Source organism: Cupressus sempervirens, chromosome 8, assembly GCF_028749045.1.
Source record: "Cupressus sempervirens isolate cs-2001-9-10 chromosome 8, ASM2874904v1, whole genome shotgun sequence".
Lineage (NCBI taxonomy): Eukaryota > Viridiplantae > Streptophyta > Pinopsida > Cupressales > Cupressaceae > Cupressus > Cupressus sempervirens.
The window spans coordinates 545,220,286-545,246,998 of NC_143125.1; the positions used below are offsets into that span (position 1 = coordinate 545,220,286).

Consider the following 26,713-nt stretch of genomic DNA (forward strand, 5'->3'; position numbering starts at 1 on the left):
TTATGTGGTTAACCATTTTTGAAGAATTTTAAAAAAATGGTGAAGTCTAAATAAAATATAAATTTTATATAAGTTCTGAATAAAATTTCTTATCAGTATGGCTTTGATACCATGTTAATTGTATAGGATCCCTAATAGAAATAATAACAGATTTATATCAGACTTATTGTAAAGTTTCTCCAAATTCTGTTCTAAAACTCACACTTTATAACATCCTTTCTATTGTTGAAGATGATCTTCTTAATCTTCTGAAGGTAGGAGGAGTTCACCTTTAAATCTGATCTAAATTTGTTTTATATCTGCAACAAATTCATATAGGTATTATTGCTTGAGGGAGCAGACTTATGTTTATTGTGTTTCCTCAAACTACAATAAAACCTACCCTTTATATCAAGACCAAAGAGCATGTCCCTTAAAGGCACATGACCCTCTCTAGGTTGGCCCAAACACCACTTGAGCAAATCAGCGCCTTAAGGAAATAATACAATGTTTAACTAACATAACAAATTGTTATATTTAGTACAAGATATAATTTCTGCCAAGGATCGCTGCCCATTCTAATGCCAAGTCTAGTGTATATATATGCTTTCTATGATATAATGGGAGAAGATTAAGGTGCGGTCTGCACTTCTCACACCAATATGAATATCATGGTTAATATTTAAAACTCCCTCTTAACTTGATAATCATACTGAGAGATAACATATCTAGCATCATCAATTACGATGAATAAGCATAGTATGAATATCATGGTTAATATTTAAAACTCCCTCCTAACTTGATAATCATACTGAGAGATAACATATCTAGCATCATCAATTACGATGAATAAGCATAGATTGATATTCTATATCTATCTGAATCTTCTGAGAAAAATGGTATCATGTAACATATGATACTGAGTCGTATAACCATCTTGTGATGACTTATCACTTTATACTAGTGATGTCAATATTGCATGTAATGCAATACACAAGATAAAATCTGAAGAACAATTAAATTCTTCATTTATCTAGGTTGTGATTCATAGGAACTGGCAATTCTATATCACAACTTCATCTTGAGTTAAAATCCACCAGAACACAGAATATAGTCTGAAGAATAAATTCTTCCTTTATCCAAGTTGTGATTCATAGTCATGGAAATGCTTGTCACAAATGATCTTGAACTCACCTAGATCTAACAGTAGTTCTATGTTGTTCAATACATTATCTGAGGGATCGTCATATCTCATAATGTTTTAAATAATGAATATGTATTCATTACCTCAGAGATCGTCACCTCTTAAATAATGAATACAAATGATGGAGCCCATAACAATCAATAGCTTGACAAATAAAATTATTTTATTAATAATTTAAAGAATACAAATGAATAGCAATTCAACCATACCAAGTCTTTTCCTGAAGTGATCTATCTTCACTCTAGAGAGAGGTTTGGTGAGAATGTATGTTGTTTGATCTACAATGCAAATGTATTCTAATTTTACAGTATTCCTGTCTACCATATCTCCTACATAATGGTAAAGAATTTCGATATGCTTGGACCTGTCATGAAAAACTGGATTCATCGAAAGCTTTATGGAACTCTGATTATCACAATGAATAATCGTAGGATTCGTGGCTTGACCAAATAATCCCACAAGTAACTTCCTTAGCCAAACTGCTTCTTGAGATGCTATCGTTGCTGCAATGTATTCGGCTTCTGTCGAGCTTTGTGCTACTGAAGACTGTTTTCTGCATATCGAAGATATCATTGCTGATCCTAAACCGAAACAACATCCTGAAGTACTTTTTTTGTCTTTCACACTTCCACCCCAATCTGAGTCAGTGAATCCATGTAAATCTAAGTCAACTTTCTCATATTTAAGCCCGAGATTAAGAGTGCCTTGTAAGTCTCTCATAATGTGTTTGACTGCAACTAGGTGAATCTCCTTTGGCTCACACATAAACTGACTTAAGGCATTAACAGCATAGCAAATATCAGGTCTTGTATTTACCAAGTACATAAGGGACCAATCATCTATCTGTAGAGAGTAAAATCTATGGAAGTTGATTCTGCTGTTGCTTCTTTAAGTTTATGTAGATTAGTCTCCATTGGAGAAGACATAGATTTGCAATTCCACATTCCAAATATCTTCAAAATATCTAATGTATACTTCCCTTGATTAAGTATAATGCTATCAAAATTTTGCCATACTTCCAGTCCTAGGAAGTAATGGAGTCCCAGTCCTTCATCTTGAATTCTCTAATTAGCTCTTTCTTGCATTGATCTATGAGATGATCATCACCTATTATTTGTAAATCATCAACATATAATATCAAAATTACCATATCATCTTTATCCCTTTTATAATATAAATTTGGATTGGCTTCATTTTTAGAGAGTCATAAGCCGGTGAAATACTTATCAATTCTTTCATACCAAGCCCTTGGAGCTTGCTTAAGCCCATAGAGAGCTTCTTGAGCCTGCAAGCAAAGCCGTTAAGATCATGAGTTTCAAGTCCTTCAGGTTGCTCCAAATATACTTCTTCTATAATCTTTCCATTTATGAATGTTGTATTTACATCCATCTGATGTACTTTCCATCCCTTCGATGTTGCAATGGCTAGGGCTGCTCTTACAGAGGTGTATTTGGCAACAATTGCAAAAGTTTCTTCATAATCAATCCCTTCTTTCTAAGAGAATCCTCTAGCTACAAATCTGGCTTTATATTTTTCAATGCTACTGTCAGCAGCATGCTTTATTTTAAATATCCACTTGGAAGAAACAACAATATTTTCCTTTAGGTCTAGGAACAATTTCTCAAACATCATTCTTCATAATAGATTGGTATTCTTCTATCATAGCTTCTTTCCAAGCTGTATGTTTAGTAGCATTTGAAGTATTGGTTGGTTTTGATTTAGACAAATCATTCATGTTTTCTATATAACTAGAAAATCTTTTGGGTCTTTTGCTTTCTCTAATTGTTCCAGAAGGTGCAGCAAAGTCTTGTGCTTCCTCAACTGTTTTAATGGCCCAAAGTGGTCTTTTCTTTGAATTTTGAGTTTCTCTAAGATTAAGGTTTTAAATTTCATCTTCAATTTCTTCCATATTCTCCCTCTCAGACTCGGACTCAGCATTTCTTTCAGAACTAGGTAAAGAAGAGGGTTCTTCATAACTTAGGGCTCTTTTGAATGCTAGATCTTCTTCAAAAATTACATCCTCTGGCTACAAATCTGGCTTTATATTTTTCAATGCTACTGTCAGCAGCATGCTTTATTTTAAATATCCACTTGGAAGAAACAACAATATTTTCCTTTAGGTCTAGGAACAATTTCTCAAACATCATTCTTCATAATAGATTGGTATTCTTCTATCATAGCTTCTTTCCAAGCTGTATGTTTAGTAGCATTTGAAGTATTGGTTGGTTTTGATTTAGACAAATCATTCATGTTTTCTATATAACTAGAAAATCTTTTGGGTCTTTTGCTTTCTCTAATTGTTCCAGAAGGTGCAGCAAAGTCTTGTGCTTCCTCAACTGTTTTAATGGCCCAAAGTGGTCTTTTCTTTGAATTTTGAGTTTCTCTAAGATTAAGGTTTTAAATTTCATCTTCAATTTCTTCCATGTTCTCCCTCTCAGACTCGGACTCAGCATTTCTTTCAGAACTAGGTAAAGAAGAGGGTTCTTCATAACTTAGGGCTCTTTTGAATGCTAGATCTTCTTCAAAAATTACATCCCTACTAAGTTCAATATTTTTCTGTCTAGGTATGAAAATCCTATATGCTTTAGATGTTTCAATGTACCCTACAAAAATACCTTTCCTCCCGGAGGATTCTAACTTATTTCTCTTTTCTTTTAGAACATGGATATATACAGGGTACCCAAAAATCCTAAGATGACTTGTATTGGGTTTAACCTTAGTAAAGATTTCTTCAGTAGTTTTATCTCTAAGGTGGGAGTGAGGGCTTTTGTTTTGAATATAGACAACAGTACAAGAGGCTTCTACCCAAAGATAATATTCTAGATTTTGATCAAATATCATAGCTCTAGCAGCTTCTATAATTGTTCTATTCTTTCTTTCTGCTACCCCTTTTTGTGTTGGGTTATAAGGAATGGTATACTCCCTCTTAATTCCTATTTCTTTACAAAACCTTCTAAACAAATCTAAGGTGTATTCCTCTCCATTATCAGTTCTGTTAGTTTTAATTTTATGTCCTGATAAATTCTCAGTTAATGTTTTAAATTCTTGAAATCTCTTTAAGATGTCTTCTAATTCTTTGCATTTTAAGAAGTAAATCCAAGTTTTCCTAGAGAAGTCATCTATGAACAAAATATAGTACCAGAATCCTCCAAGAGAAGGAACAAACATAGGTCCACATAAATCTGAATGGATTAATTCCAAAACATTGTTGATTTTTCTAGTGCTATCATGAAATGGACTTTTGGTGTTCCTACCCAGAGTGCACACTTTGTATGCTTGACTGGTCTTTATTTAGTTTAGGTAAACCAATAACCATCTTCTCCATAGTTGATAAGGTTTTGAAATTTAGATGTCCTAACCTTTTGTGCCATATTTCATTTATGTCTGTAGCTTCAAGAATTAAGGCTTGAATAGGTCGACTAGCTTCTGATTTTAATTCATACAAATACCCTTTTCTCTAACCAATCAATTTTGCTTTCTTAATTGAGGAGTTCTTAGCCCAGGTTATTACTTTATCGTCCATGAATGCAACATTATGTCCATCATCTTCAAGTGTTGTTACCGAGATTAGATTCCTTTTTATTCTTGGTACATAGAGTACTCCTTTGAGAAGAAGAGAATTTCCTAATTTTAGTTTCAACGTGCAATTTCCAATTCCTTTGACGAAACGTGTTGAATTATCACTAATGGTGACTTTGCCATTAACTTTTTCTAATATAAAGTCTAGCGCTTCTTTTATCCTGTAATAGGTCTAGATGATCCACTATCAATCACCCATGCTTTACTTGAGACTTCATTTGATAGTGACGAATACAATAAACAATTCTCAGGATCGCAATTATCATCTTCCCTAGTAACATTTGTACAATTCACTACTTGTTTAGAATTCTCAGGGCAATCAGATTTGTAGTGTCCAAACTTTTCACATTTGAAGCACTTTATTTTGCATAGATCTTTCTTAGATTTGTCATTCTTTTGATTTCCCCTTTTCTTCTTGAAATGTTTCTTCTTGCTTTTATAGGAGTTTATATTAAGAACATGAAGTTCTTCATCTTCCATTTTCAATTTCCCTCCTTTCTTTAGTTTTCTAGATTCTTCCTGAAGACAATCTCCCTTAAGTCTATTAAAGTCAGCAAGTTTATCTCTAGCACTTACTCCTTGTGCAAAAGTTTCCCATGAATTTGGTAATCCATTTGTAGCCATCAATGTTAGTTTCGTGTCACTAATGATGGTTCTTATACTTGCAAGTTCATCTCTTAGGCTAGCAACCCTTAGGAAGTAAGAATTCATTGATTCTCCCTTCTTTATTTGTATGTGATTTAGTTGCCTTTTTAGTGTGAGAACTCTAATTGCATTGTTAACCTTATATGCATTTAGTAGTGCATTCATCATAGCAAATGTTGTTTGATGTTTTGTTAGCATAGGTACGATATCATTTTTCACTCCATCTAATATGATCTAAATAGCTTTCCTATTTCCTTTAATCCAGAAGGATTTATAAGGTTCAACTGTAGGTTGTCTGGCTGCTGATCCAACAAATTGTTTTACATCATTTTCTTCAAGAATCATCATGATTTTGAATTTCTGGACATCAAAGTGTTCTTTCCCATCAAACCTGTCCTCGAGTCTGATTGTGTATGCCATTGAAAATAGGAGAATGATGCTAGGTATATATAAGGTCTGATTTCTTAATTTGCAAAGCCTAGCTTCGACTACCAAAGCTCTATTACCATGTAAAGTTTCTGCAAATTATGTTCTAAAACTCAGACTTCTATAATATCCTTTCTATTATTGAAGATGATCTTCTTAATGTTCTAAAGGTAGGAGGAGTTATCACCTTTAAATTTGATCTGAAATTGTTTTATATCTGCAATAAATTCGTATAGGTATTATTGCTTGAGGGAGCAGACTTAAGTTTATTGTGTTTCCTCAAACTACAATAAAACCTACCCTTTATATCAAGACCAAAGGGCATGTCCCTTAAAGGGACATGACCCTCTCTAGGTCGGCCCAAACATCACTTGTAGAAATCAGCGCCTTAAGGAAATAATACAATGCTTAACTAACATAACAAATTGTTATAGTTAGTACAAGATATAATTTCTACCAAGGATCGCCGCCCATTCTAATGCCAAGTCTAGTGTATATATGTCCTTTCTAGGATATAATGGGAGAAGATTAAGGTGCAATCTACACTTCTCAGACGAGTATGAATATCATGATTAATATTTAACACTTTTACTTGAGTATCTTGAATGTGACAAGTAGATACCTTCAAATATGTTTCTGATATGCTATGACTGGAATGTCGAATGCTGACAGGAATGTATTTTGTAATCTACAATGTTTCTTTATTACTCCTGGGACTGCAAGTATGTTATGTCTTTCTTTCTACCTTGTCCACTAATGAGAACAATTATATATATAGTTGTGAAGAGTTGTAACCCTGTAGGGGCATGACTCTACGAACAATTATATATATAATTGTGAAGAGTTGTGATCCTGTAGGGGCATGACTCTACTTGGCCAAAGGCCACGATCATGACCCTACGTGGTCATAAACTAATGTTTTGTTAACCATAAACATACAATGGTTTAATCATGCCCAAAGATATGTTTGATAATGATCTTAATACTTATTAAGGAAATACAAGTAAGACCCGATCCCTAATCGAACATGACAGATAATTGTGGAAGTAATCCAATGCAGTCAAAATGACAGAACCCGATGTGAATCGGTAACAACACTAATATGCTTGATCTAAACTATATGTATACATATCTGTACATATATACATATGCATGCATATTATCATATGTACACACACACACACACACACACACATATAAGGCAGAGATAACATATTCAGATGCTCACTATTGTTCGACTGAAGCTAAACTTTCAACAAAAACAAGAACTACCCTTCATTAATAACTACTATTGTCACTCTAATCCTGATGTTTAAACCCACTTTGATACCAGAAAATAATATATAAAATCCCACTTTCCTCATAACACCCATAAATGTCAGCACATACAGAAACAAGACTCGATGCTCTACCAAGGTTGACAGCAATACACTTGCCATTTCAAATTCCACCTAGAAAATGAAGAGCCACACTGCTTGAATCAGTCCATTTTAATGAATAACCACATTAGGATATCCAAACACGCAATCAAGAGAGTTCAATCACCCACGTGCCTCAATGCCATCATGTGAATATAGACAATTTTAACCAATGGTCACATCATCGGGAGCTGAGAATTGACACAGCAACAACAGTGACGTATTTTTATTTCCATCACAATGAACATGCAATCCTTTATGAGTGATGGTCACAGAAATATGTTGTTTCATATTCAAAACATCTTAAGCAACAAATATGAAGACCTCCGCAATAAAATTGGACACAATGGTATCGACGCTCGCAACATAAACAAAAAGGCACAAATAAGAATGACATTTATGAGGTAAGTTGAACCATAGAACCAAAATGAACGTGCCTCTAAAAACACAATATGGGATGCAGATCAACAACAAAAGAAAGCAAGCAGAATATTAATGTATTCCTTTGCATCACATGGACATTGCCAACAATTGAGAATAAACTGCAATGGAAATTCGATGTCAATTACTGATAATATTCTCCATGTCGGCCCCAATGTTTTATCTTCATAGGGTGGTTACGATAGAATACAACAAAACATTGTCAGCTTAATCATATTACTGAGAGAAGAAAACATTGGCTATAAGTGACTCATATGCAACTAGTTTAACAGTTAATACTTTAGATTAGAAGATGGGAATTAGAACACTAAATCAAAAGCAAATCTATATACTTCACGAGTGCTTATACTTATCACTCAAATCCACCATTTACTCTTCCCATAGCATGATGCTCCACCTGATTAGTGCCAGCCAACAACTAGAGATATGACTTTTTTGTATTTGTTATTCAACTTCGCTCTGATACCATGTTAATGTTTTGGACCATAAACGATGATATACAGAAAAACATTATAACAAAGAGACGCAGAAAATCTATCATGCGACAACCCAGCCACACAATAAAATCACTTTAATTGAAAAATCAGGAATTTAAAATACAATTTACCAAAGCACAAGTCTCAAACTAAAGTAATATTCAGAACCACAAGATGACAATTATTAATTACATAGGAACTCTTCCTGAAGAATGTATAAATATTGCCTTGACCCTTCATTATCTTGCCACTACAAAGTGAAGACCCCTTTGTTGTCTTGACCTTTCAATGCCTTGACTTTTCAATATCCACCCACAATTTCTTTTTTAGCCAACACTAAGATTCTTCATGCTCTTCAGAAGACATGGCTAAAGATCTTTCATAAATAAAGACTCTTCTCAGCCTCATCATATTAAAGGATTAGATAATGCAGCAGTAAGTATCTCAAATATAATGTTGATGCAACCAGTGGTACACAGATATCTCCTGCAGTTACCAAACTACTACACCTACTATCAAAAATGATAGAATCACATTGGTGCAGAAAAATATGGATCAAAGATAGGATCTAGGTACCATCAAGCTAAAAGCACTGCTAGGATCTATAGATGACTGGATGATTGGTCACTGCGTCATATTTGTATCATACTATTTAACTTCTTGGAGATTAAACATGTCAAAAATTGATTGCATTTTATGTACCAGGGATATGTTGTTGTATGTATTTAGGTGGATGGAGATGCCAACATATGGTACACATCCTTTAAGTTAGTCGTATTGGATCATGTTGACTACTTGTGTAATCAATTATATTACGCGATGAGTAGAAGTTATTGGCATTACTCTACCAATTAGTTATTGGGAAGAGATTCCTATAAAGCACTTCGTTATCATTGAAAGGATATGAGTTGATTATGCCTATGGTGCTGTCTTTGGGATCTCTTGTAAATATAGCATGGAAATATTATCATTGTAGGGTTTATTTTATTTCTGAGTATATTGGATGTTAGGGCGGCTTGGACCATGACTGTCACTTATGAAATACCTTATCTATATATTTTTACTGTCATTATTATATGTGTGGATCTTACCATTAGCTCAGCATAATGTAATATAGACACTAAAAGAAAACAAAACTCTAATAGTAAAACCACTTCCTAAACTTAATGAAGTTGGGGATACATATTCCACCCTCGATATGAATTTGTAGTTCTACATCAGTTATTGGGCATTTGTATCAATTTATTTATTCCTTGTAGACTGTGTTAAGAGCCTAGCTGTGGCAAGTTATTAGTTATTTAGGAGCACTTTGCATTTTTTTGTAATTTCAAATCTTGCCAGAGAGTTCAGACTGTTTTAACAATTCGAAGAATTCTAAAAAGTTGGAAAAAACACTTTATCCCCAAACAAAGGTTACCTCAATCTTCAAAGGCCACCAAAAAGGTAAATCATGTCCCTGCAAATGATGATGATTTCCACCCTCAATATTAAATTTGCAGTTCTGCAACAGTGATTGTGCATTTGTACCTGTCTATTTTTTCCTCCTAGACTGTGATGAGTTTAGATTCAGAGATTGATTAGTTGTTTAGGAACACTTAAATTTTTTGGGTAACTTCCATACTTGCCATGCTAATCAGAATATTTCCAGGACTCCCTAAAAAATGCAAAGAAATGCTTTTGTCCCAGAGAAAGGTTTTCTCAATCTCCAAAGGCTGCCAAAAAGGTAAAGCTCATCCCTGAAAATGAAAATGATTCCCCCACCATTGTGGAAATATGTTGATAACTTGAGTGATAAGCAAAATGAAGAGTATTGCAGAATCAAGTGTAAAACTAAACAATACAAAGTACTCCAACTTATATTCAAGAATGAGAGCACATCTCTCACTCATACTTCAGATAAAGGAGTTAGAAAAAACAAAGCACTAGGAAAAAATCAGTGTAACACCAACACTGGGGTACATCGGGCCAGTAGCACACAGGGATGAGAGAGAGAGAGAGAGAGAGAGAGGCAGTGGGCTAGAGAGGGGTCTTGTATACTATATAAATAGAACTTGAAATGCTAATTATGAAATGACGTTTCAGTATAACATACCAAATTGAAATACTTGAACATAAAAAAATTGCAACACAAACTAGAACCACTAAACATTCAACATAGTAACATAGTACATGCCCAATGGAAACATTTGAAGATCAAAATTTAAATAGAAATTCAAGTACCCATCCCAGCAGCACCATGGTTGCGTATTGGCGGACGTAGGGGTACTTGGCAGATAAGATAAATTTACTAATGTCCAACCAAAGACCAAAAAGGATCAAAGGGACTACCAAGAACAACAAGACAAACCAACCCACAACAAGGACACCCCCCGGCCCCCTAAGAAAGAAGCAACAACAACCGATACAACAACAAAGTGAGGGGTCCAAGAGAGAAAACCCCTCCCGAGTACTGACAAGGATTCTAAACAATTGTGATGAACCTCATAACAAAAGGATAAGCAATAGGAACAGTCGAAGCCTTGGGCTGCCATGGAGTGATCCTCAATGAAAAAGGTTTCTATTGATAGGAGCTCATCCTGTGCTTCAGACATCTGGAACAAGAGGCGGGGCCAAGCTAACACTTGGTGTCATGCATTGTGCGAGGTCCTACAATGAAGGAAGAAATGAGATGACAAGGTAGCAGTGTCAAAGGATGTCAGTTCTAGAGTGTGTGTCTTGAGCCTAGTGGCTTCTAGGAGATAAAGCACTAGGCACCTTTGTTTCGTATATCTAAAGAAGTTGGGGGGTGATCAAACATCCCAGAAGAGGTTATAGAACCTCCCTTGAACTCGTAATATAAAGGGCAGCAAAAGATGAAATGGCCCTCAAACTCCAGCTCCCCGATGCTGCAAAGCTGACAAATCTTTTGTCTGCTTTGTTAATATGGTGGTCAATCTCCTACTAGAGCTGATGCAAACTTACTTTGAAAGAACCAAGAAGAATCCATAGAGAATGCAACCAATGGTGGGACAAGTAGGAAGAACGAATAATGGGTTCGTCCTTTAGATCCAAAACACTCTTCATATAAAAGGCCATTTTAGGGGGAAGACCACCCATTTTAGGCCTAAGCTCCTATAGGAGGGGAAGAAGAGGGGGGGCGGGCGGGAGGAGGGGGGGCATCGAGTGGGGCATCAAGAAGAATCAAGGTTTTCTCATTAAAGTACAGCGATACACAATTCAGAACTACTACTGTTTATTCAAAATGTACATTAAAATATTAAAGCAAGTTGTATATAATGCCCACTCAGGGATGGGATAAACATTTCAAATGGCAATGTATAAGAAAAAATAAGTGTCGACCAGATACAGATGTAAATAATATAAAGCACTCACTCATACTTCTGATAAAAGAGTTGGCAAATGAAAAATAATAAACAAATTGATGTTGTTTACTCTAATATGGCCCAAGCCAAACAATATTAAAAGTAGGATGGCAATTTTCTTACTAAAGGATGGGGAAACACAATTCGGATTTTTCAGAAAGCATTAATAATGCCACTTGCTAATGTGCCAGCAGCCAAACATTTCAAATGGGAAATTATAACCAAAAAGAAAGATGGTGCAGATTCAGGTGTAAATAATGCCAATGAAGCTCTGAATCTTATAATCAAGAGTGAGAACAGATCTTACTCATACTTCTGATGAAATAGTTGGAAAATGTAGAGCACCTAACAAATATAGTTATTGATTACTTTAACACAGCCCATATTAGAGGAAGGTGAGGGTTTGCTTACCAACGGATGGCAAGACGCAATTCCAGAATTGCCATTATTTATTGATAAAGCTCATTAAAGGCTAAAACAAGGAGTCAATAAGGCATATTGGTGAGGGCCAAACATTTCAAATAGAGACAAGAAAAGTACAAGGACACCACGAGAAGTTACTAGAATTCTTCAAGCAAGACCTGCACTCCTTGTTATGATGATAAGTTAATACTAAGAAATGAAGCACTAGGTAGCTATAAAAACCATTCTCATTAGAAAACACTTTCTGGTGAAGTATGAGAAACTTCATGAAATGATGGGGTACTCACCGTTACATCCATTTTTGAGATCAGACAGCCAACAACAGATGTATCCAATAGGCCATTACTCAGATTGATTACAGTCAGCAGTGCGCCCCTCGAGTGTATTGTTTGGAAGCAATTAACCCTTATGGGTGCAACAGCAACAAATGATACATGTGCTGCAAATTTGACCATATTAAGAAAGTTGGTCCTGAAAATATGATGTAAGACAAAGTTCTAAGGCTGGCAAAGATATAGTCAGATCTTTCGGTTGTTTACATATTGTACATAGTTATAAACCTACACTATGCTGCAGATGAAAAGTTTATGCAAAAGTAAAAAGTAATTGAAATGTCCATACCCAACCATCATTTCGCACAAGCAATCTTTGCCAAGTTCTTAAAACTACAATTCAAGAAAAGGCTGACAAAATAAGATCTCAAATATTTTGGTAATAATGATCCTAAGCTGTGTCTTGTGGAAGTTATAAATAATAGACCCCCCTCTTCAAAGTTTTTTCCCAACTTCAATAAACAATCCCTCCAAAGGACTCTACCTAGAGATGAACTGAATTGTTCATTCTGATTCTGTATTAAATGCATTCTACAACTAAAATGGTTTTTAGGTCAACATTAATAAAAATGTGCATTGCCCAATTAAATTTCTTCAGCTAGTCATTGATAGAGTTTGTTTGCATTTTTTATATGTTAATCTCTCTGTCCTCCTCAGTTTGTCACAAACATGCTCCAAATACCTCTCTAGTAGAAGCCAAAAGTGAATTATTTCTATCTCCTCTGATTCCTTTTTTCAATCCAAGCTATACAACTGGCAAGCTCTTTACGTTCCTAATTGTTATTTGTGTATTTTACATTCATTTTCTCAAACAACGTGAGATTGTCACAGTACCAGAACCATTCACCGTAATATTCAAGAAATCATTTTTTATCAACGTAGTCCTTGCCATGGTTCAATAACTCACTAATTGTTAACAAAATTCAACTAGAGACATACAAGCTTGTCCCATATTATTAATAACTAACATGCATAAGAATCGGCTTCATTGTTAGATCAAATCTCAAATATATTTCTATAGAACTTAATAGGCTTTTTGGTATGTTCCCAGAACAATGCTATAAAAACAAAGGCATGCATTCAGTAGGATAATCTCAATTCGCCAAGGTTCAATATTAATTTATTACATAAGATGTTAAACATGTATGAGGGCAAGAAATATATTCAACTTTTAAATGAACAAAAATAGAAGAGTAATATTATTAGATCAAATTTGGAATCTAAAAGAGAACATACAACTTACTTCTTTGATGGAAAAGTAGCAGTGTTGTAATCCTCCATGTACCTGAAGAAAGTTCCAAAGAGTTTTATCAATAATCTTATGATAATTGTTATGATGGAGAGAATAATTATCCGAGGAAAAACTCCAAGGAAAAGTCTTTGTCACAACATGGAATAAACAACATCTCAAATTTCTGTAAATCATAGACTGAATTATATTAAAGAAAAATGTAACAGGGATTACAAAGAACAAAACTGTCAAAAAGTTTTATGGACATACTCCTTGAACATTTGTTTTTCTTCCCACGTTGGTACTGTTTCCAAGTTCACCTATAATTCAAATAATATATGGCAAATGATCAGCAATTCTCTGCATTAAAATTCCATTTATATTTTTATTTCGAAGTATACATACATTAAATTTCAACATAAGTTGAAATTCAGCCCACCTGCCACTCTACAATATAATGAAGAATATTTTTCCAAAGATGTTCTTTAGTTAAAGAAAAGATGCAAGCAGGCCTACAAACTAAACACAGTGTCAACCTTAAAAAGGAGCTATCAACAGACAACATAAATAATAAAAATAAACACTATTCATAACTATATCTTTGCAAAAATATAACGTGTAAGAGCCCTGCTAGCTCACACTAGCAATAGTGGAAAATATGTGTTTGGTTATTCCAAAAAAAAAAATTTAATATTTTTTTTTTGTTTTTTTTTCACATAAATCTTTTTTCAGTTTACAGGTGCGTGCACGCCTGTGTGTGTGTGCGTGTGTGCATGTGTGTGTGCGTGTGCGTGTGCGTGTGCGTGTGTGCATGTGCATGTGTGCGTGCGTGTGTGTCCATGTGCGTGTGTGCATGTGTGTTGCGTGTGTGTTGCGTGCGCGCGTGTGTGTGTGTTGCGTGTGTTTTGTGCACGCGTGCGCTTGTGTGTGTCTTGGTGTGTGTGTAAAGAATTACTGAATAAACAACCAAACAACTCAACTAAAATAATGCCAGCCATCAACAATTTACTTGCAATTATAATGCTGCATTTTAATGAGGCAAATTCTCAGAAAGTTACAGTTTGAAATCAAGAACCTGTATCTGATTGCTGTAGCTATTGATTTGCAGCAGATATGAGTGATAATCAAGTGCAATTTCAATTCCAAAATGAATCACAGCTTGCAGAGAATGAACACTGTTTAAAACAGATTCCAACTCCCTCTCTCAGACAGATCATGGGCTGTCAAATTGCCCCACGACATGCAGTATAACCTCACGATAATGGCATGGGAATTAGAGGCAGATGGAGACGCCTTCAGTGGCGTTGAATACAGTGAACACAATTGGGGATTTGACACCCAATCCACAAGCCAAACACTGTACAGTATGCCACCCAGCTTGGAATATATAGCAGATGAAATTTACACCTAATTTGCAGCACAAAAATACCTTCCAGTCCCAGTAGCCACAGTCTGAAAGGCTGAGAACTTAGATGCCCAATTCAGAAGAATAATTCGCCGCAAATGAAGAACTAATCTTGGTATACAACAGCACCACGACCTTAAGACTAGATTGAGCAATTCAAACTCAAAAATCAGGTAAACTTCACCATATATTGCAATGGCTTAAAGTGCTTCAGACAAGAGGAATTAGTCCTCCAAATTATCCAACTCCAAACCCTCACCACCAAAGAAAATATATTACAAAAACATAAGGCAAATAGAGATTGTTGATGTTTTGTAGCTTCAATCGGATAGATCCTATGAGATTAAACTATTGAAGATATATATATATATATAATGTGAGATACAATATATATAGATATATATGTCTAAAATTGTAATAGGAGAAATTAATATACTAATAATTCAAAGATATATATATATGTCTAAAATTGTATTAGGAGAAATTAATATAATAATAGTTCAAAGATATATATAGATAGATATATAGTTACATAATCAATTGTCATTAAATTAACCACATAAAAATGAATAGACATGTCCCATGAAGGGATATGTCTCTCCTTGCCTCGTACTCAATATAAATGCAAGAGAGATAGCTGCATTTGAAAAACACATAAAAAACAATACAGGCAGTGCTATTACATTTGCAGTGATTTTATACCAAAATATGGTATCAGAACCAGGCTGCAAAAGTAAGAAAATCAAAGACACGATAATGTAGAATGCACAGACTTGCTTGTGGAGGAATCAATATGATACATTATGATTTGTGATGGAACATCACATCAGCAATACAGAGGTTTCAGCGCTGGGACGGACATGAACGAAATACTAGAGTGATATCTTTACCGGTGCGAACCAAATAATATTTCCACTGGTAATGATAGTTCATTCTGAGTAATAACGGTTGTCTGAACGGGGAATGGAGAAGATGAAGGCAGACAGATATGTAATAAAAAACTTAAAACATACCAAGTTTGGTGTTTGATTGAAAAAAGTTGCAGACCATTGCATATACAAGGAAGATGTATTATAAATATTATTGCACTAATGCATATAGAAGACAGGTGTATTTTAAATATTATTGCAGATTTAAAAACAATTGCAGACTGAAAGTAATTACAGAGGTTACAATTAATAATATTAGTGCAGTTCGGAAGAACATAGATACTATTGCAATTTATCAAGAAAGCACAGAATCTATAGAAATTGCAATTTAATAAGCATCGATATATCTACGGGAAACTATAAATGCCATTGGGAGTTTTTCTCTTGAAAATCAGTCATCTAAAGAAGAGAGTCATATATATGTGGGACTGCAACATATATAGAAGACATAACAAAGACATAACAGCTGGTCCATCCTTAATATGAATCGAAGACTTCAACAAACAATGTATGGCAACAAATTCAATTGAAATGGTTTGATATAGAAGAACATTGATTATGTCATAAACATAGGTGAATGGCAATAAAATATATGAGTTGATTAAAGTGCTCACATGACTTCTTCAGTGATAATCTATTCGTATACAGTGATCGTATTTGAACAAACTACGACATGTTTATATTTATATATGAAGATGAAAACCATGAAAAGATTAATTAACAAATATACAAACAGTGATCAAAGACATGCACAACTCAAACAATGGCAAGGTTTGTTTAAATGATACGTAAAAAGAGAAATCAAACAAACATACGCACAATTCCAACAGTTGAGAAGGATCCCAAATGAGACGAGAAATGGAATGTCAGTAAAGATATCGAAGAGGAAGAGACAATTATGATTGCAAAGGGTTCTTAGATTAAATCGAAGTTTCAATTGCAGCCAATTTGGGAACATTATAGCTAAGCATCTATTGTCAAGGAATTGTGATACAACAACAGAGCTACTGGATCTCGACTTGCAATCGGGGATCATGAATATAGAATCATAAGGCTGTTTGGATGCAACTTATCTCTGCTGTTCAACATAGAATCATAAGGCTGTTTGGATGCAATTTATCTCTGCTGTTCAACATTACTTAATCGTGTATATCTATGTGGATCTTTAAAAATTCTACATAAGAAGAGCATTGAAATTATTTCAAATTACATGTGAATATTCAAATCAGGAATGGTGCAAATAGAAACTATTGTCTAAAAGATATAGAGATGACTAGACAAAAAGAGGGAGCAGATAGAGCATATGTTTAAGTTGAATTTTGAGGCCCTTGACCATATTTATTCAGAGGGAGTCTGACACTTCATCAAATGTAACTTTGGATGAGGAGCTCAAAAGATTGATATTAGATTTAGAGAGAGTCTGACAATTTATTATAAGCAATCTTGGATGAAAAAATCAACAAATTGATATCTATTTAATGCATTCTTCTCTATGAGAGACAAGCTTGAGGTGAAAATGTTTGAAAGTAAAGTTCACCAAGAAAACTCGAAGGGACGGGGGAATAAGTTAAGCACTTAAAACAACTCTCAATATCTTTATTAATTCTGAATTATGTAAACAATAGATGCAACAACCATAGAAAGATAACCATGCACAATAACACCAGATATGTTAACTAGGGAAACCTTTGATCAGAGAGAAAACCCCGGTGGAAATGATGCCCACAAGATGATTAACTATTAAAAAAGTTTCTTCTAAAAGTATGGACTCTGTTAAGAGTCAATGAAATACAATCACTACATATGAGTCCCTGTTAGAAGAATTTGAATCCTTGTTAAAAGATTCCAACTCTATTAGGAGTTGTGGCAATCCTGTTAGGAGTTGAAAGGACAATTGAACCCACTGTTCAAATAGCCTCAAATTGTCTTCACCAAACAATCTTCAAAAAAATCTTATCCAATTTCTAAACTGACTCAACAGCAAGTATTTTGCCAATACAATTCCTTTGAAGCTCACATTACATACTCAACATCAATCTCTCCTCTGCTCATAGTCAAATTTGCATCCGAGTTCGCATAACCAAACATCACAATGCTTATGACAACATATGATCTCACTGATCCACTTACTCACTACCACAAACAAATGTCAATTCCTTTATACCAAGTCCCAAAACAAGTATTGAGTCGGCCTTGAGGGTTTCTCAATTTACACTGAATAATATAAGACATCATTAAGATATTACAATACACATTACATTACAAACATGGTGAACAAACTTCATAAGTTGGCTCAAACTGCAAACCTAATTTCGCCATCTGGAACATAGCAACTTGAATATTTCTCTAACAATCCTCTAAACGTGCTAAACATAATTCCATCTCTGTCAAAAGATATAGCTGATTTACCAGTATCTTCTTTCTAGAAATTCTCTCTGAAAGCTACTGTAGTGCTTGCCCCTTGTTTACATTTTGTTATTATTGCCGAACTCTTTTAGGCCAATTTATGCTTGATGATTAGTAGCAATATCTTTCAAACTATCAGATATTGTTTCACACTTGGTTGATTTTATGATGAGACTACTTGGTACTATTTACTTCATGTAAGTATGATTATACCTTGATGATGATTATTACAGTGATTTCAGTTATTTGATGATGATTAGTTAGATGGATTATTATACGTGCTTTCTTATGGATATCTACCCCATACTGCATGTGTATGGTTTGCGTGTATATTTTCCTTATGAATGATGTTTCTGATGTGGTTAAGGAAAGGAGTCGTAGTCACCTACTAGTCAGAATCTACACAATGCACCACTTCCTGCCATTGCCTGTTTAGTTTAAAATAGATGTGTTTGTACATGCATGGATTTTATGTAGATTGCAGTTACCAGGTATCAACTTCCCTGAATTGCCAAGATGAGCATACCCTATCGCAATATCTCAATGGTAAGAGAGGGGAGATAAATTCTTGAGTCCAAATCCTAAACCTTTAAACCAATTGTCCCAAAAAATTAGGACAAGTATCTTGTCAGCCGACTGGATGGTCCCGGCGGTGTTTCTGTAACCGACGGATGATTGTCGTCAGTGTTTTGTATTTTGTAGCGGACATAATGTTTGTGGCTGACGAACTCCTCCGGGAAGGTTCGACGGATAGTATTTATATCCCGTCCAAGATCATTGTAAATCATCATCTATCTTCTATTACTAATCTTATGAAGCATAATGTATGCGAATATAATTCTGCTATTCTGTTCCATTGTCTGTATGCGTTGATTTCTTTACCAGTACGGTAAACATATTTGAGATGATTACCCTTTTGAATGTGTCGTATGACGTAAATTCAATATAACCCTAGAGTTTGATCTTGTATGTGGTATTTTATGATGGGTTTTCGTGTTTCGTCTTATAGGTCTTTGATGATTTTTCTATTAATTAAGTCAAATTAAAAGATTAAATTAATGATTTAATTTAATGAAAAATTATTTTGATATTTTCAATATTTAATTATATTTAATTAATTATATAAAAAGAATAAAATTTTAAAGAGAAAATTATAGTCTAGTTTGAGAGCGTAATAATATTTATTTAATTTAATAATAATATATTTAAGAGATCATTTTTAAATAAATGCTAAATATTATTATTACTTAATAAATATTTTATCAATTAACGCTTCAAAAATAAATTAAAGAGTGAAAAAGAAATTAATTTATTAAAGATATTTAAAATTGCATAAAGTATGCATGAAGTTTTGAAAAAGTTAATAAAGAATTAAAAAGTTGTGATCAAAGAGTTCCCTCGAGTGATCGCACAATCAGTGCCCCGAATTTAAGAGAGAACTCCTTATCAGCAATTGAGGGTCCATTTTCCAGGGACCGGGAATTTTGGAGAAAGGAATTTTCAAAGATAAGGTTTTGAAAGAAGAGATTTCTCTCACAATCTTTGGGTAGATCCTTGTGTTTTGTTCACCCAGTTAATCATGTAATTTAATATTTTTGTCTTCTTCGTCACTATGAATTGTTTATCCGAATTTCATAGTAACGAATCTTTCAATATTTTATATTAAAATTATTGGTATACATGTGGATTTGTTTTGTACACGTGAGGATTAAAAATATCAGTAAAACCCTCATTCTATAGATTCAAAGTCGCAAATTAATTCAGGAAGGGTTTTGAAAGAAATGGAAATTGAAAATTGAAAATTTGATTGGTTCGTCGTATTTTTCCTATCAAAGTATTGATAAAACTTCTGTAAAAAAATATATATTAAGCAAATTGGAATTGGGAGGGGGATTGTTTTATTAATTATAAAACGATTTTATATTTAAAAAAATTATTAAAAAATAAATAAATAACAAAGGAGGAGAGGAGGGTTTTACCCCACCTCCCCCCTTTTTCCTAACTATAGCGGCATAACTGTTGCTGCTCGATGGGTACTGCTGTGGCCACAGGCCTCTGCAGCAGCAACCATCAGGGCAACGACACGGCTTTTAAAGGCCGGCGGGCCCTAAACGCAATATTTCATGCATTTCAAATTTTATTTCTAAAATTGTTTTTATTCAAGTTTATTAAATTTAAATTGTATTTAACTTAAATTATTAATTATTAATCATTTTTATTAATATTTAATAATTTAATAAATAATTAATGAATATTAATATAGTTATTTATTTTATAATTATTAATTAATTTAATTTAATTTAGTTTAATTAAGTTTGATTAATAATGAATATCATTTAATAAAGGTTTAAAATTTATAAAAAAATACAAGAATATATTTTATTGCCAAGAATCTACATTTATAAAAATGTACAATGAATGATTGTGCATTCCAAATTTTATTGCCAAGTGGCATTCGGAAAAATTGTATATTATTTAAGTGGAATAGACTTGTAGTTGTACTTTCATACGGATGTGTTATTTTTTTGACTTTGTATTATTTAAATTTAAATGTGACTCGACGTCTTGAGATACTTAAGGAATGTAATCAGTTATGTTTGCTTATGTATGATTGGATGTTATTGCTTCCGCCACTTTGTGATTGTTGTATATGTTATTCTTTTATAATAAAAAAATATTTGGCAAACTTAGTAAAACTTTAGAATAATTTTTTTGGATCCCTTGGCGGGGCATTACATTTGGTATCAGAGCCCGAGTTCTACATTGGGAGCTCTAGGCATATTGGAACGACACTAGTTGTTAACTAGTTGAACTAAAACGAAATTAAACTGTTATGTATATCTATTTCAAACTGAAACTTGAACTAGTTGAACTGAAACAAAACTTAAACTATTAAGTTGTATATTCTCAAATTTGAACACTCAAACTTCAAAATTGAAATATACTTAAACCTAAAAATAGGCAAAATTGAAAATTGAACTTATACTATTTTCAAAACATGTGTCTTTTATCTATGCTTTACAGTAGTATGTTTTATGGTTATAGCATCTTGTATCTTGGATATTATTGTAGGATGGTATCTAGGATGAGATCTTTTGTTAGAGGTTGTAGCCTAGGCCGTGGTAGAGGCAGAAACATCAGTATACATGAGTCTGTCCATGAAGGCCCTAATCAGGAAGAGGATAGGGGAGATAATGTCAGTGACCATCAAGAAGAGAACCACAGAGAGCAGTAGGCTAACTCAGAGGAGGTTGACTTGGGCAAATGATGAAAACCATCATGGATTGCCTACCTCCTCTTAATGGTCAGGATGGAGCTCATCAGGCAGGGCATGAGCATAGACCTAGGTCTAGGAGCCCTTGGAGGGACCGACAGAGATCGATTGTAGCTGCTCAGATGAAGGACCTTCAGAGGTCCAAGGTCAAGCCCTTTAATGGGATGGGTTCAAGTTATGTAGCCGAGCAATGGCTTATTGCTCTTGACAAGGTTTTTGCTATTCAGGACTTTGACACTAATGTCAAAGCGAAGAAACTGGGTATAAACATGAACAATGTCACATGGGAGTTATTCCTGGAAAACTTCCGTGAGCGATTCCTACCAAAGGAATGGAACCAGCATAGAGCAAATGAATTCCACAACCTGAGACAGTTCACGATGACCATAGCAGAGTATGAGCGCAAGTTCTATGAGCTCATGCCCTATGTGCAAATTAGTGATAACCTAGCACAATTGGCACGCCATTTCATCAGAGGCTTGAACAATCATCTAGTTTGGGGTGTTAAGGTATTTGAGCCTAAAACCCTCAAAGATGCGGTACATCGAGCCATACTGGTAGAGTCAAATGTCAACCTAGGACATGTGGGTTTTGAGGAGCACCTACAATATCAGGATCTAAGGGTAACCACAACTCAGGTGGGAACAGGAAACCTCTTTTTCCTAAGGGGAATCAAAACCAACAGCAACAGAAGGGATCATATCCTCAAGCACAGAGTGGTGGCGGTGGTTCTAACTCTAAGAACTATTGCAACGCACAGCGCAATAGGCGATATCAAAACACTCAGCCTGCGCAGAACAAACAGTCTTTTGCTAGTAGGGATAGCCACCAGAGGTTGAGTGCACCTCCAGTAGGGAGGGGATGTTATTCTTGTGGGCAATTTGGATACATTGCAGCCCACTGTCCACAGCATGCATCTCAGTATTCAGGTTCTAGGCCAGCAGTATTTGAGCCCATCGTTGAAGATGTAGGTAGAGCTAACATGATATTTGCGATGGAGGACCACCATCAGGCAGACCATCAAGGGACCGTGGTTGAGACTACAGGAGCTATCCGAGGTACACCTCTCTCTGTATTGTTTGATTCAGGTGCCACAGACTCTTTAATTTCACCATCATTAGTTGCTAAGTGTAAGCTGGAAGCAGTTAAGCAAGATTTGGCTAGCAAGTGGTACTAGCCTCAAGCGCTAGGGTTTCCACAAATTTCGTAGTTCAGAAGTGTGAACTAAGCTTAGGAGGGTTTGTGACATCAGTTGATCTTCGGGTAATTCCTCTTGGCTCCTATGATGTGGTCTTACGTATGGATTGGCTTAGCTCTCATAGAGCTAGTATGGACTGTAGCAAGAAGACCATTATGTGTCAGGATGATCAAGGGAAGGATGTGGAGATTGTGGGGATACAGAGACCTATATCTGTATCGATGATCTCCGCTATGCAATTAAAGTGGAGCTTTCATAAGAGATGTTAGGTATTTGCTATTATAGTAAGTGAGCTGGAAGAAGAAGACCCTGTAGGAAAGACTATAGACCACCTTATTCTACAAGAATATGCGGATGTCTTTCCTAGTGAGATTTTGGGCATGCCCCCAAAGAGAGATATTGATTTCAGCATTGACCTCATTCTAGGAGCAAAGCCTATTTCTAGAGCTCCTTATCATATGACCACTCAAGAATTGAATGAGTTGCACCTATAGCTTGAAGACCTTTTGGCCAAGGGTGGTATCTAACCGAGTGTATCACCATGGGGAGTTCCAGTGCTCTTTGTGAAGAAGGATGGTTCATTGCGCCTATGTATTGTTTACAGATAGTTGAACAAGGTGACAATAAAGAACAAGTATCCTTTACCAAGGATCGATGATTTATATCAAATTAAGCGAGCTACAGTGTTCTCCAAAATTGATCTTAAGTTAGGATACCATCAGCTTCACATTCAAGATGCTGATATTAATAAGAACGCCTTCTGAACTCGTTATGGGCACTACAAGTTCACAATAATTCCTTTTGGTCTAACGAACGCTCCATCAGTTTTCATGTGTTTGATGAATGGAGTGTTTCGTTCCTATCTTGATAGATTTGTACTCGTGTTCCTAGATGATATATTGATATATTGTAGATCCCAGAAGGAGCATGAGGTACATCTGCATTTGGTTTTGCAGTGCTTAAGAGATAATCAACTTTATGCCAACTTGGTGAAGTGTGATTTCTTTCAATCAGAGATACAATACTTAGGGCACATCATATCAAGTGAGGGTATCTTTGTAGACCCTGCGAAGATTCAAGCAATCGTAGATTGGCCCACACCCACTACCGTGTCAAAAATTCGTAATTTCATAGGTCTAGCTAGTTATTATTGCAGGTTCGTCCAAAACTTCTCCAGAATAGCACATCCTATCACTTCCCTTTAGAGGAAAGGAAAGAAGTTTTTATGGATGGAGAAATGCAAGGAAGCATTTCGGAAGTTCAAGGAGCTTTTGACCAATGCACCTATCTTATCAGTACCTGATCCAACAGGTGACTTCATGGTGTGTACAGATGTTTCCCTTGAGGGGATTGGAGCAATATTGATGCAGGATGCACGGGTGATTGCATATGAATCGCGCAAACTCAAGGATCACGAGCTGAATTATCCTATGCATGATCTTGAGTTAGTTGCAGTAGTTCATGGCCTAGTAAGATGGAGACACTTTTTGCTGGGACACAAATTTGAACTTCACAGTGATCATCACACTCTACAGTACATATTCACACAGCCTAATCTGAATGCTAGGCAAAGGCGTTGGATGGAGTTTCTTTGTGAGTATGACTTCGAGGTGAAGTATATTCAAGGGGAGGAGAATGGTGAAGTATATTCAGGGGAAGGAGAATGTGGTAGCTGACGCTTTGAGTCGCAGGAGACATGTGACACTATCTATGACTCTTAGTGTGGATATTTGGTATCAGGAGGTGAGAAGAGAGATAAATTTAGGGAGACCGTTGGAGGATAGGTTTTCAGATTATGTTTTGGAGTCAGATGGCCTTCTGCAACATTCAGGAAGGATCAATGTACCGCTACTGCATGAGCTTCATACATTGATCCTATCAAAGGCTCATCGTGCACCTTACTCGGCACATCCAAGTGTCAAGAAGATGCATGCAAATTTGCGACATCTATTCTATTGGACAGGGATGAAGCGCAATATCACTGATTTTGTGGCTAGGTGTCTTGAGTGTCAAAGAGTCAAAGCAGAGCACCAACATCCAGCAAGGCTTTTACAACCAAATCTCATTCCTTCATGGAAGTGGGACATCATCTCTATGGATTTCATAGTAGGATTGCCTATGACTACTCGTCGACATGACGCTATCATGGTCACCGTTGATCGGTTGACTAAGGTGGCACATTTTTCACTGATGAGGTTATCTTACAATCCAGCTTTTGTAGTTAATGTCTTCATGCGTGATATCATGAGACTACATGGAATTCCCCAAAAGATCATTTCCGATAGGGATATTGTATTCACTTCCACATTTTGGACATTACTGCAACATGATCTTTGAGCACAATTGAACTTCAACTCAACTTATCACCCAGAGACAGATAGGCAAACCGAGAGAGTGAATCAGGTTCTAGAGGATATGTTGAGGATGTATGTGATGGACAGACACTCTTTGGGAGGATTATCTTTACCTAGTGGATTTTGCTTATAACAACGGATATCACAGTTCTATCGGCATGGCACCTTTTCAGGCCTTGTATGCTCATCCTTGTCGTGCACTTTTGAGTTGGGACAGTCTTGAGGATCGCATCCTGTTGGGTCCTGAGATGCTTCGAGATATGGAGCAACAAGTAGTGCACATCTGTGAGCACGTGTCTACAGCAAAGGATAGACAAAAAAAGTATGCCGATGCTCATAGGACAGATAAGCAATTTTCTATGAGAAAGAAAGTCTTCTTGAGAGTGCATCCGCAGAAGAGTCTGATCCATTATGGAAAGGGTTCGAAGCTAGCACCTCACTTTGTGAGATCCTTAGAGAATGTAATCTGTTATGTTTGCTTATGTATGATTGTATGTTATTGCTTTCGCTACTTTATGATTGATGTGTATGTTATTCTTTCAAAAAAAAATGTTTGGCAAACTTAATAAAACTTTACGTTAATTCTTTTGGATCCCTTGGTGAGGCGTTATAGCTACCTCTTGAAGAATTCGCATAACTCTATCATAACTGCATATTTCTTTCTACGCACAAAACGGTTGGCATCTATAGACATCTGAATATATGTCTAAGAGCACACACCCAACTCGTTGACCATTGACTGCACCAAATGCATCTACCTCTGCGGTTCTGTAAATCTTCACAGAATAAGGCGTCTGTTGACATCAATGACAAACATTGTTATGCATGCAACACATAAGGAATGAATCATGTCTCCAGCAATGCTAACATGCTTCCCTACAGGAATACCATCAGCATTCATGCTAACAATCTCCTGCTTTGGCATTGATGAAAAAACATCTAAGTACCATGAATATCAAATATATTTCTTCCTCATCTGTATTTACTACCCCATTTATGCTGCCAATGAATGTAAACATACATCACAATCTCAAACAAGTTGTAAAGAGTTTTTCATGTTCAAATCACAACCATAAAGTACATCAACCAATATGAAGAAGGTGTCAATCTACCCCATACATAACATCAATACTCCCTTCCCAGTGACATCAATCAAAACATTACTCTCCCCCATAAGGATGTTTTTCATGTATACATCTCCCCCATTGACATCAATGACAAAGGTATCATCATGCCAATTTTCTAAGTTCAATCATTTCCAAAACACTCTGTTCAAGCTTAAGTGTCCAAAGATGTTGTTTATATACCAGTACCAAGAGTCCTCAATGACTCAACTCAAACATAGATACTCCCCCATAGGAGAAGCATCAACCATCCAACCTAGATAAAACAAATATTGCTCTGCTACATATTGGACTGATGCAATCTTTGCATCAACTACTATGAACCAAGTTGGGGCATAACCCCAAGCATGCCTCTCAAATGCTCAAATCTGTCATTAGCCAAAGGTTTTGTAAATATGGCTGCTATCTATTAGAGATAGGAAATTCTAAGAAGCGGGGGTGAATGTAATGTCCCCAATAGAATCTTCCTCTATGTAATTTGCATATCCACTCTAGATCTTATAGGAG

At 35.4% G+C, this 26,713-nt stretch overlaps 1 protein-coding gene across 1 annotated transcript in view; it reads right to left on the minus strand.

The window, feature by feature from the left end:
• The window catches only part of LOC149543604 (nucleic acid-binding protein), a 124,115-nt gene that overhangs the window by 68,408 nt on the left and 28,994 nt on the right, over positions 1-26,713 (minus strand). Inside the window, exons 3-4 of the mRNA XM_089798387.1 lie at positions 13,787-13,836; positions 13,529-13,570 (exon numbers count right to left, since the gene is read on the minus strand). Of these exons, the coding sequence (XP_089654513.1) occupies positions 13,529-13,570; positions 13,787-13,836 (92 nt within the window). The remainder of the gene's footprint in view (positions 1-13,528; positions 13,571-13,786; positions 13,837-26,713) is intronic.